The sequence below is a fragment of the Phocoena sinus genome, chromosome 11, assembly GCF_008692025.1.
Source record: "Phocoena sinus isolate mPhoSin1 chromosome 11, mPhoSin1.pri, whole genome shotgun sequence".
Lineage (NCBI taxonomy): Eukaryota > Metazoa > Chordata > Mammalia > Artiodactyla > Phocoenidae > Phocoena > Phocoena sinus.
The window spans coordinates 48,563,137-48,574,788 of record NC_045773.1 but is presented as its reverse complement, the minus strand read 5'-3'; the positions used below and the strand labels follow the sequence as shown (position 1 = coordinate 48,574,788).

Genomic DNA, 11,652 nt, shown 5'->3' with positions numbered 1-11,652 from the left:
ACGCAGGGACTGTACAGAGAGCAAGATATATATGTATGGCTTCTTTTGGGTCACTCAACAAAACTTAAGGAGATCCATTTAGGATGTTATGAGTATCAACACTCTGTCCTTTATATTTCAGAGGACATGGTATGGAAGTACCACAGTTTGTTTATCCATTCATTGACCTAAGGGCATCTGGGTTTTGATAATTTGTGTCAGATATTCCCTTATAATATCTGTAGAATCTGTGGCAATAAGCCCTCTTTAACTCCTGATATTGATAATTACTGTTTTTCTTTCTATGAGTCTTACTAGGGGCTTACCAATTTTATTAATCTTTTCTAAGAACCAAATTTTAGTCTTGTTGGTTTTTCTCTATTGTCTGTTTTCTATTTCATTGATGTTTTGCTCAGTATCTTTTATTTCATTCCTTCTACTTACTTCGATTTTAGTTTTTTCTTCTTTTTCAAACTTCTTAAGGTGGAAGCTTAGATGATCGATTTTCAATCTTTATTTCCTTTGCAATACAAACACATAATACTATTATTTTCCATGTAAGCACTGCTTTAGCTGAACCTCACAAATTTTGCTATGCTCTGTTCTCATTGTCATTCTTTTAAAATATTTTTTAGTTTCCCTTGTGCTTTGCTTTTTGGCCCATCAACTATTTGGAACTGTGCAGCATAATTTCCAAATATTTGGGGACTTTCTAGATATCTCTGCTATTGATTTCTAATTTAATTACTTTGTGGTCGGAGAACACACTACGTGATATTAAGCTTTTGAAATTAATTGAGACCTGTATTATGAATTAGCACATGGTCTATCTTGGGGAATGTTCTATAAATATTCCAAAAAAACCCCCGTGTATTCTGCAGTTGTTGGGTCTTTTCGAAAAAGATCAATTAGGCAAAGTTAGCTGATCCAACTTCTCTATATCCTTACTAATTGTTTTGTCTACTTGTTCTATTAAAGACTGAGAGAGACACCCAAGGACCTGGCACTTAGAATTAAAGATTTTTGAAGAAATATATGAAAATATACGATTTCTGTGAAATAAAAAATAAAGGCGATGTCCAAAGACTGAAATCTTACAATATCGGCCAGAAACATCTGGACCCTGGGAGCCCCGTGTCAGGCACTTCTTGAACCCTGGAAGAGTCCAGAAAAGGGAAGAGGGCCCCTCTGGGAAGCAGTAGGAGTACGAGACACTGAAGGCAGAGAATCCTAACCACAAATACTGTACAAAAGTACACTATCCTTCAGAGCCCTCGGCAGGTTCCCTGGGTCCCTTCTTCTCGCACCCCGGACACCCACACGTGCGGTTCTTTGCAGCAGAATTGTCAGCCTTGCGGTCCTCAACAGAAGCAGCACCCTCCCCACCAGACTTCGCAGCGCCGAAGCCCCGGTGTGCGTCAGCGTAGCTCGGGATCTGAGGGCATCTATGCACGCAGTGAGCATAAGCAGCGCAAACCCCTGCATCTTCCGGGAGCGACCCTGGAGCGCGCATGTGCGGGCCCGATTCCAGCTTGTCCCCTCCGGCACTCCGTAGCACTCCCTCGGCGAGCTCCACGTAGGCCGCGCAGGCGCCTTGGGCACACGCTCACCTGGTGCCGTTGTCGCCGTCGCCGCCGCTGCCGCAGGAGCTGGATGGGGGGCCGAGGCCAACCGGTGGCACCCAGAAGAGAGAGACGCGGCGGCGGCGACGCCGACACCCGCAGGACGAGTGTGCCGACCCGCCCGCGAGGCCAAGGAGGAGAGGCGAGGCCCGGCCCCCGCGGTCCCTGGTGTAGAGAACCCTCCGTCGCCGCCGCGGCCGGGTCTCTCAGATTACTCGCCCTCAGGTGTCTCATTCACATTCAGGAACCCGCGTTGCGCCATGTTCAAGAAACTGAAGCAAAAGATCAGCGAGGAGCAGCAGCAGTTCCAGCAGGCGCTGACCTCTACTCTGGTACTATGGCCGCCGCGCTCCCCTAGTTCCCTGACCTTTGACCTCTAACCTGAGGTTTCCCCCCAGACCCCGGACTGGCAAAGAGCTTAGGGCGGTCCAGGTCCTCCGTGACTCCTGACCCGGGTCCCCTATCCTAAAACTCCGTTCTGGTTGGGGGAGGCTGGATTCGTGATACCTGACCTCTGGTAATTTCCCCTAATGCCCAACCCGGTCTGGGAATAAGTGAGAAGGGCTCCGATCTTTCATGATTTTTGACCCATATCGAAGGTTCCACCAACCATCCGAGACCCCAACTCAAGAATGAGGGCGGAATGGGAAAACCAGGGTCCCTTGTAACATCTGATCTCTCGACTGAAGTCCCCTCTCTGATCCCCGACCCGAGATTGAGTACGGAGGGGCCCCTGGCCCGTGACGAAGTCTAATTCCAAACCCTGGTCCAGGGGTGAGGGCCAGGGGTCGAGCCATTCCTGCCCAGGCTCCTTGCAGGAGCATTGGGACCTGAAAGAGGTGGCGGTGTGGCCGGTGTCCAGCGCCCGAGGCTGTCACGAGTTAGTCACTTCGCATAACTTGGTTGATCCGGGACGGGCGGAGGGGCTGACACTGCGCGGCCCAGCAGGGCTTGCGCCTGTCCGCAGCTCGGCTCTGCTTCTTCAAGTCTCGTTAATATTTGTTTTTCACGAACGCTGTTGCTTCAGGAAATGACAGTTTTCAGGAAAAAGGGGGCGTGTTAGTAGTGTTAATTTAAAGAAGCAGAAGCAGTTTCCTAAGCAGCTGTGATTGTGTGTTTGGGTGCTGGCAGCACGTGGTCCCTTCAGCAAAGGGGAGGGCGTCTGCTAAATTCCTTCCCAGCCTTTCAGAGTCTCAACAGATGGAGCAAATCTCTCTCTTAACTTTAGAGTTTCTACAAGAGAGGCTGTTTTGACTAATTTGGAGGCATTTCTAAACATCTTTAACATAACATTTATCGTATACAACTTTTAAATATAGCTAACTAACAACTACTAAATCAAACAACTATTGAATTTATTCTGAAACTGTAAATTGAAGTTGTTCTCTAAAAATGTCAAGCTCCCCTAGAGGGAAACAGTGGTTGGGATACATAGGTACATGGTACTGAAAGCTTGCGTGTTCATTCTCCCAAGTGAAACGTAAATAGTGATTAAGATTTCAGTACTAAAATTTTACTTTTCATACCATTTACCACAAGCTTTTAAATTTTACAAAACACCATTATTTAAGAAACAAAGGAAAAACTAAAAAATGAGGTACAGATGAGGAATGTGGGGAAACAGGCGTGGTAGTGAATGTAAGGGACTCTATACATATCACTGATCCAGGATTCCGCCTCTAGAAATTTATTCTAAGAAAATTTAGGATGTATTAAGCAGTCAGCCACATGGATGTTCACTTCAGTGTTGGTTTTTTTTTTTTTTTTTTTTTTTTTTTGCGGTATGTGGGCCTCTCTCTGTTGTGGCCTCTCCCGTTGCGGAGCACGGGCTCCGGACGCGCAGGCTCAGAGGCCATGTCACGGGCCCAGCCGCTCCACGGCATGTGGGATCTTCCTGGACCGGAGCACGAACCAGTGTCCCCTGCATCAGCAGGCAGACTCTCAACCACTGCGCCACCAGGGAAGCCCATTCAGCGTTGTTTTAATAGGTAAAATCTGGGCCAAAATGTTCAACGCTAGGAAATTGGTTAAACACGTTATATTAGTTATTCCGCAGCCTTAAAAAAATGCCGTCATTTATTAGGTTCTTACTCTATGCTAGGCATTTTGCTTGTATTATTTTGTCTAATTCTCACATAACTCTACAACTTAGAGAATCTTTCATACATGGAGTGAGGCTCAAAGGAGTTAAGTAACCTGCCTGATGTCACACAGCTAGAGTTAGAGCCTACAGAGACGTAGGCTCTAACTTGTAGTAAAAGACAGATTGAAAAACAGTGTGTAGGGGCTTCCTTTGTGGGGAAAGTATGTATATAAGTGTGTATATGTATACACACAGAAATAGTGAAAATAGTTTAAGAAGAATATGCTCCAAGGTGCTCATTCTTTTTCTTATTTGTAATATTATCTTTTTTTCATGAGCTTTAACAAAGGGAGGATGTCTTTAGAATAATAGTAAAAGAGCTAGTTAAAAGATAATATATTAGAGCTCCCAGTTTCTATGGGTTGATGCCTCTGGTGAGACATTGCATGTGGAGCAAATAATATCACCTTGTATACAAAAGATTTAAAACAATCCTCTTTGATAACATATATTTATTTAGAATGCCAGAGTAAATTGTTAGTGATCAACTGCTGATAGACACTTGATTATTTTCTGGTCTTGATCCTCAGCTATTCATAACCCTTCAAGTTGAGAAGTTCTGGATTTATTTATTTATTTATTTTGTTTATTTATTTTTGGCTGCATTGGGTCTTCGTTGTTGCGCGTTGCTGCGCGCGGGCTGTCTCTAGTTGTGGTGAGCGGGGGCTACTCTTTGTTGCGGTGTGCAGGCTTCTCATTGCGGTGGCTTCTCTTGTTGCGGAGCACGGGCTCTAGGCATGTGGGCTTCGGTAGTTGTGGCACCGGACTCAGTAGTTGTGGCTCACGGGCTTAGTTGCTCTGCAGGATGTGGGACCTTCCCAGACCAGGGATCGAATCCGTGTCCCCTGTGTTGGCAGGCAGATTCTTAACCACTGTACCATCAGGCAAGTCCCGAAGTTCTGGATTATTGTTTTCAGAGTTAAGGATTTCTTTCAAGCATGAATTAAACAAATATTTTTTGATGGGACAGCCCTTTTATAACAGATTACACATATCCTTGTTTTCTCTTGCAAAGGATCCTGAATTTGTATAATATCAATTTCTTCAGTTTTTTTTTTTTTTTTTTTCCCGGTACGTGGGCCTCTCACTGCTGTGGCCTCTCCCGTTGCGGAGCATAGGCTCCGGACACGCAGGCCCAGCGGCCATGGCTCACGGGCCCAGCTGCTCCGCGGCATGTGGGATCCTCCCGCACCGGGGCACGAACCCATGTCCCTTGCATCGGCAGGCAGACTCCCAACCACTGCACCACCAGGGAAGCCCATGTCTTCAGTTTTGAGTATGAATTATTTTGTGTTGAAGGCACCATGCCCTCAGGAATTTAATGGTGTGTGAAAGACAATTCCCTTTTACCCACTCAGGAGGATTTGTTTTTGGTCTACTTTTTGTAATTACTTTGTAGCCTCCCTTGCTATCTTCCCAGTGTTGTTCTTCCAACTTCTGAATTGTTTGGGCTTTAAATCAAGACAAGACACTAAACTTCTAAAATTTTGTGTAAAATAAGGACAAGTACCTAAGAGATTCTTTAGTGTATTTTAGTGTATTAACACAAAGTTTGAGACCTTTGTTTTGAGATTTTGGAGGCCTGTGTGTGCATACTTCCTGGTTCTTAGCTTGCTTTCCAGAAGGGAGATTGCCTGATAGGGATGTTTCAAGTAGAGTGAGTTGTCAGGTGTTGATAATTCTGGGATAAATGAACGATTTGCATCATAATATTTGCAAAACTTTCAGTAATAGTAATAGTGTTAGTAACACTATAAGGGTCCCTTAAGTTTTTGAAAGCATTCAATAAAAGACAGCCTTCTGTAGTCCCCAGTCACTTCTCTTTGGTTGGTGCTAAGATTATTTGAACCCTTCTTTTTTTTTTTTTTTTTTTTTTTTTTTTTTGCGGTACGCAGGCCTCTCACGGTTGTGGCCTTTCCTGTTGCGGAGCACAGGCTCCGGACGCGCAGGCTCAGCGGCCATGGCTCACAGGCCCAGCTGCTCTGCGGCATGTGGGATCCTCCCAGACCGGGGCACGAACCCACGTCTCCTGCATCGGCAGGCGGACTCTCAACCACTGCACCACCAGGGAAGCCCTAATATATATATATATATATTTTAAGATTTATTTATTTATTTTATTTATTTTTGGCTGCGTCGGGTCTTAGTTGCAGCACGCGGGATCTTCGTTGAGGCATGTGGGATCTTTTGTTGCTGCCCACAGCTTCTCTCAAGTTGCGGTGCGCGGGCTACTCTTTAGTTGTGGTGTGCGGGTTTTCTTTTCTCTAGTTGTGGCACGCAGGCTCCAGGGTGCGTGGGCTCTGTAGTTTGCAGCACACAGCTTAGTTGCCCCGCGACATGCTGGATCTTAGTTCTCTGACCAGGGAGCGAACCCGCATCCCCTGCATTGTAAGGTGGATTCTTTAGCACTGGACCGCCAGGGAAGTCCCTCCATTTAATATTTTTTTAACAACAAATATCTACTTGGATTTTTAAATTCCTTACAGAATGAATTCGATAAAAATTATTAAAAAGTAATATAGAATACTTTCTAACTTCTTAAGATATATGTAGTGCCATGAATAAAAATATTTTTTAACATTTTCAGGCTTTTTCAAATATTACTGGAACTTAAAAATTATAAAAAGCACAGGCGCAAATGGACAGTTGTATGATTCCACTTGTATGGGGTACCTAGATTAGTCAGTTTCATAGAGCCAAAGAATAGAATGGTGGTTGCCAGGGGCTGGAGAGGGGAGAGGGGAATGGAGAATTACTGTTTAATAAGAACAGAGTTTCAGCTTGGGAGGATGAAAAAGTTCTGGAGATGGATAGTGGTGATGGGTGCACAACAGTGTAAATATAATTAATACCACTGAACTGTACACCTACAAATGTTTAAAATGGTAACTTTTATGTTATGTATACTTCACCACAATAAAAAAAAATTAAAAGAAAGTGCAAAATGTGGGACTACCCCAAACCTGCAGAATTATAGCTTTTTTAGAGTGGGGCCTCAAAATGATAGTTTATATAATAGAAATTTTTTTTAAATTCCACAGACAGCAGAGGAAAGAGTCACTTTCTGAAGGAACATAGGCTTTTTGTAAACGCCACTTGGCAAAATAATTAGCCTCAATCTAAAAAGCGTAACTCCCAGAGAGAATATTTAGATCAGAAAAATCAGAATGTCTTGAATGTTTATAAATCTGTATTTTGACCAGGGAGCATATAGTGGCTATTTGTATTACTTTATATAGAATATACATTAAGTTCTCATGTTTTAAATAATTTAAACAGTCCTTGTTCATGTGATTTAAAAAATCTGTGTGAAACTTGAATAGGGTAAGGGCCATACAAAGTTCTCTCATCTGCTTCTTAGTTTGATAGGAAGGGCTGGAGGAAGAAATTCTAGAGAGTCTTTGTCTCTGTAGCTTTCAGGATGAATTAACCCAATTTGTTAAACTGTGATGTTCAAAGACCCCAAGACATAGGTGCAAATTATACATACCTTAACTTTACATCCCACGGAAGCTGTAGGCAGATTCAAAAGTGCATCCTCCTGGGCCCAGGTGAGAAAGCAGGGCTGGAAGCTTTGATGTAGAAATTCAGTTAATGTGTTGATAAAGGTCAGGGCTCTTAAAAGTATAGGATTTTGGCTAACAGCATTTGGTTTCTTCACCTTCTAAACCACAAAATATTAGGAAGACGTTCTCACTTAAACATTTATTTGGCTAGCTATTAAATTCCAGGTTGAAAAGTTTCCCTCAGACCATTGACTGTTTTTCTTCCTTCTAGCATCATGTGTGCTGATGAAAAGTCTAATTCCAAACTTGTTCTTTCTTTATTGGTAGTTAACTTGATCTTTGAATCTTTTCTTTTTCCTTGATGCTAGAAAATTTCCAGTTTTCTTCTTTTTTTTTTGCGGTATGCGGACCTCTCACTGGACGCGCAGGCTCAGCGGCCATGGCTCACGGGCCCAGCCGCTCTGCGGCATGTGGGATCTTCCTGGACCGGGGCATGAACCCGTGTTCCCTGCATCGGCAGGCGGACTCTCAACCACTGTGCCATCAGGGAAGCCCAGTCCCCCTCCTTTTTTTTTTTTTTTTTTTTTGCAGTACGCGGGCCTCTCACTGTTGTGGCCTCTCCTGTTGCCCCCCTCCTTTTTTAAAAAAATATTTATTGATTTGTTTATTTACTGGCTGCGTTGGGTCTTCGTTGCTGCACACAGGCTTTCTCTAGTTGCTGCGAGCGGGGTCTACTCTTCGTTGCGGTGCACGGGCTTCTCATCACAGTGGCTTCTCGTTGCGGAACACGGGCTCTAGGTGTGCGGGCTTCAGTAGTTGTAGCACGCGGACTCAGTAGTTGTGGCTCACAGGCTCTAGAGCACAGGCTCAGTAGTTGTGGCGCACGGGCTTAGTTGCTCCGCGGCATGTGGGATCTTCCTGGACCAGGGCTCAAACCCATGTCCCCTGCATTGGCAGGCGGATTCTTAACCACTGTGCCACTAGGGAAACCCTAATCATATATTTAATTTCCACAAATAATAACACTAGTCAACACTGGATAGTTAATTTTAGCCACGTGCTTTCTTGGTGCATTGCATGTATTAACTAAATTAATACATGAAATAATAAAAGGTGTGGATTTGTATTATCCCGATTTTACAGATTTTACAGATAATAAATTGAGGCCTAGAGAGGTTAAATAACTTGTCTGTGGTAGACAGCTAGTACCACACAGCTAAGTGGTAAAGCTGAGATACGAACCCAGACAGTCTTGCTCTAAAGCCCATTCTCTTAACCAGAGTTCTATGCTTGTTGCTTTGTTTCAGTTTTTAGTAGCAGCTTGTGTTTTAACGGAAACTAGAGCTTCTCAGAACTCTTGCAGGATAAGTGTTATATATTATACGTACATATATATTTAAGTTCTCTTCCTTGATTTATCTGATTGCTCTGGGTTACTTGTTATACTTGTATTTCTTCATACTTGTCATCGTTTATGTTTTTTCTTTTTTTTGAGAAAAATGTCTTGTTATTATTGGTTGTTTGTTTATATTTATGAAGACCTGGTGGGTGGTTTATTTCAGTAGCTAACATGGGTTTTCTCTGCTCTTACCTGCTACTCTCCTGTGTCGAGGGCCAGCCAAAACACAGAGAGTCCTGCTTTGAAAGGTGACTGTACGATTTAGTATCCAAACATTCTTATGAGTGAATGGGGACGCTACTGGCAGTTATCGTGGAACATAAACTGGCATGAACTGGGTGAGACTGGGATTGCCTTGGTCAGATTGGGGTGTATTGTTAGGCTGCTGCTTTGTGGTACCAGCCCCTGCTATTGGAGCGCTAACTCCTCCAAGGTGTTGCTCTTTATATTTGGCTGTTACTGTTGTCTGGAGATCTATTTGGGTTGGGGGAGGCTGACGCCACATACCTCTTTGTCTTGCAGACACTTAACACATTGCTGAGAGCAGTAATCTCCCTTTATAGTGTCTAAAACTGTGATTTTTTTTTTTCCTGTTGCAGAAAGTTGCTGCTGCCTCTCCCGCAGAGCTTCTGTGCGTGTTCAGGGTTATGGTTACCTTTGCCCCGATTTTTCCACCAATTTGAATCCTTTTGCCTTTGAGTCTTCAAAAATTTATTTTCTTTTTGCCTGTGGTGTTCTCTCTCTTGTTCTAGAGTGTTAATCTGTCTGCTTTTCTAATTTTTTTTAAAATTTTTAAATTTAAACTATTTTTAAATTTCCAAAGGCTGTTTCTTATTGTCTTTTGCTTTTTTATAGCATTGCTCTTGACATAGTGATATATCTTTTCTCTCTCTGAGAATAATGGGGATTTTTTCTTTTGTTTTCTTTTAATCTTTATTGTGTTAGGGTTTTTTAAAAAAAATTTGTTTATTTATTTATTTACTTATTTACTTGGCTGCGCTGGGTCTTAGTTGTGGTGTGCAGGATCTAGTTCCCTGACCAGGGATTGAACCGGGACCCCTGCTTTGGGAACGTGGAGTCTTAACCACTGGACCACCAAGGAAGTCCCATGTTTGTTTTTGGTTTTGGGTTTTTTTTCTTCTTGTTTTTGGCTCCCTCTTACATTGGAAATTTTCTTTATTGAGTGCTCTGGGCTATCTATTCATATTTAAGGGCTAGGTACTAACAATCTGGTGCTATTTGGAAGTAGCATGTGATTGACACTGGGACTCACTGGTGGGTGACATGCTGTAAACTGGTTTTATTTTTGGGAGAAATATCTACATGTTGGTAATCAGAGGCCTAGCTGCCAAGTTTCTGGAAGCAGGTCTGAGAAGGACTGCTGGAGGTTCCACTGTTCACTGTGAAGAACATCGCCTAATCCTGCTCTGTTTAGTCACACACTTTGCCCTTCTCTCCTGTCTTACTGTGCTTGGTTTCACCCAGTTTGAAGCCTCACTGGCTCCAGAAAATAAACCTCTGTTTCTTCAGAGGCTATGTAAGGTGGGACAGGGGACCTGGGGAATCTTTCAACCAATCTTTCTGGTTTTGATCCTGTCTCATCTTGCTTTATAACTTTAGCTTTAAGTCCTAAGTCTTTTTAGGGTTCTGGGGATGAAAATAGGCTTCTTCTCATCACTATTCCCTTCTCCATGGGGTTGTAGTGGCTGTCCAGCAGTACTGTTACTTTAGTATTCTTTCACTCACATCCAGTATTCTGAAAATTGGTTGAAATTTAACTCTTCGGGAGGGAGAGAAAATAGGAACATATATAGCCAATCTACTATGTTTAACTAGAAGTCTCCTTAAATTACTTTTGAATGAGTGGATTTTGCCATATTAAAGGGCTTTTTTTGAGAGGTAAGCATTTATAACATGAACAGCAATATTTCATTTCCGGCACTACTATTTAGATGTCAGGATGTGGAAGGTACTTTATTACAGACATAATGGAAAGCTCTAATAATTTTGGTAACTAGTATACAGAGGTTTATGTGAAGCATTAACTCCCAGTTACTTTGGCCATTCCTTTATAGCTGGGATGTCGGATGGATTTGGCAGAGACTTTCAGGAGTGCCGTGGTGAGAAGGAGTCTACGGCTTTGTCCTTGCCATGATTGATTACCATGGGTGTGGGAGGGAGAAGTGAAGCCAGGTGTTTGTTATGCTTGTGTAAGAATAACATATCATCTATTGGGGGCATAACTTGAGAACTGAGTAGTGTCAAAAGGCCTCTAAGCAGCCAAAATTTTAATGTCACTAACTTCACATTCCATAGTTAATGTATGTTGTTCATAAGAATACTTTAAAAAAATCCCTCGCTTAGAGCTTCCTTATGCTTATTTTGTCTACAGTTCCAATAAATGTAGTTATCTAGTTTCTAAACTAGTAGCAGGCTAAAATGGACAGAGAAGATATACTACAAGTAGCATATTGACAGGAATGACAACTGACCTAGAAAATGTTAAATTATATTGAATTTCCTTTTATCTTTGGAAACTAGAATTAGTTATTTTCAGAAAGGTGAAACCTGATTTCAGAAAAGTGTAGATTCAAAATGGTTAAACCTCATTGTTATCTCCAGACCCCTTCAGGTATTAGTGAGGTTTAACCATCTTGAATCTATAACTTTAGGTAGATATCTATCTAACAATTCAGCTATTTTGAGTAATTCTTTCTATGAAAACTCCCAGATAATAGAGCCCCTTATGGAATAAACTATGATTAACATAGTTTTGACTTTAACGTAGAACTTCCCAGTAATGTGAATGTCCAAAATTTGTGTTCTTGTTATCTTTAGATTTTGTTGTTCAACCTAGAATTAATGCTTTTTAATTTCTATTTTGTGGTATATTTAAAATATATTAGATATATTTGATGTATTCTAGATTTAATAGTTAGTGGCCATGTTTATCAACATTGTTCTTATACAGACAACATGGTATGATGAAAGCAGTTCAGGTGG

General features: G+C 42.3%; 1 protein-coding gene across 5 annotated transcripts in view; it reads left to right on the top strand.

Moving 5' to 3' along the window:
* The first annotated feature begins 1,488 nt into the window (after window positions 1-1,488).
* GOLGA4 (golgin A4) overlaps window positions 1,489-11,652 on the top strand; it is a 106,121-nt gene continuing 95,957 nt past the window's right edge. For 2 of the 5 annotated variants that reach the window (XM_032647637.1, XM_032647633.1), the window contains exon 1: window positions 1,571-1,933. Coding sequence is in view for 4 of the 5 variants with exons in the window: in XM_032647633.1 (XP_032503524.1) it covers window positions 1,862-1,933 (72 nt within the window). In the remaining variant the exon portion in view is untranslated. Of the gene's footprint in view, window positions 1,934-11,652 lie in introns of all 5 variants that reach the window. The other 3 variants (XM_032647634.1, XM_032647636.1, XM_032647635.1) reach the window with 3 other exon arrangements.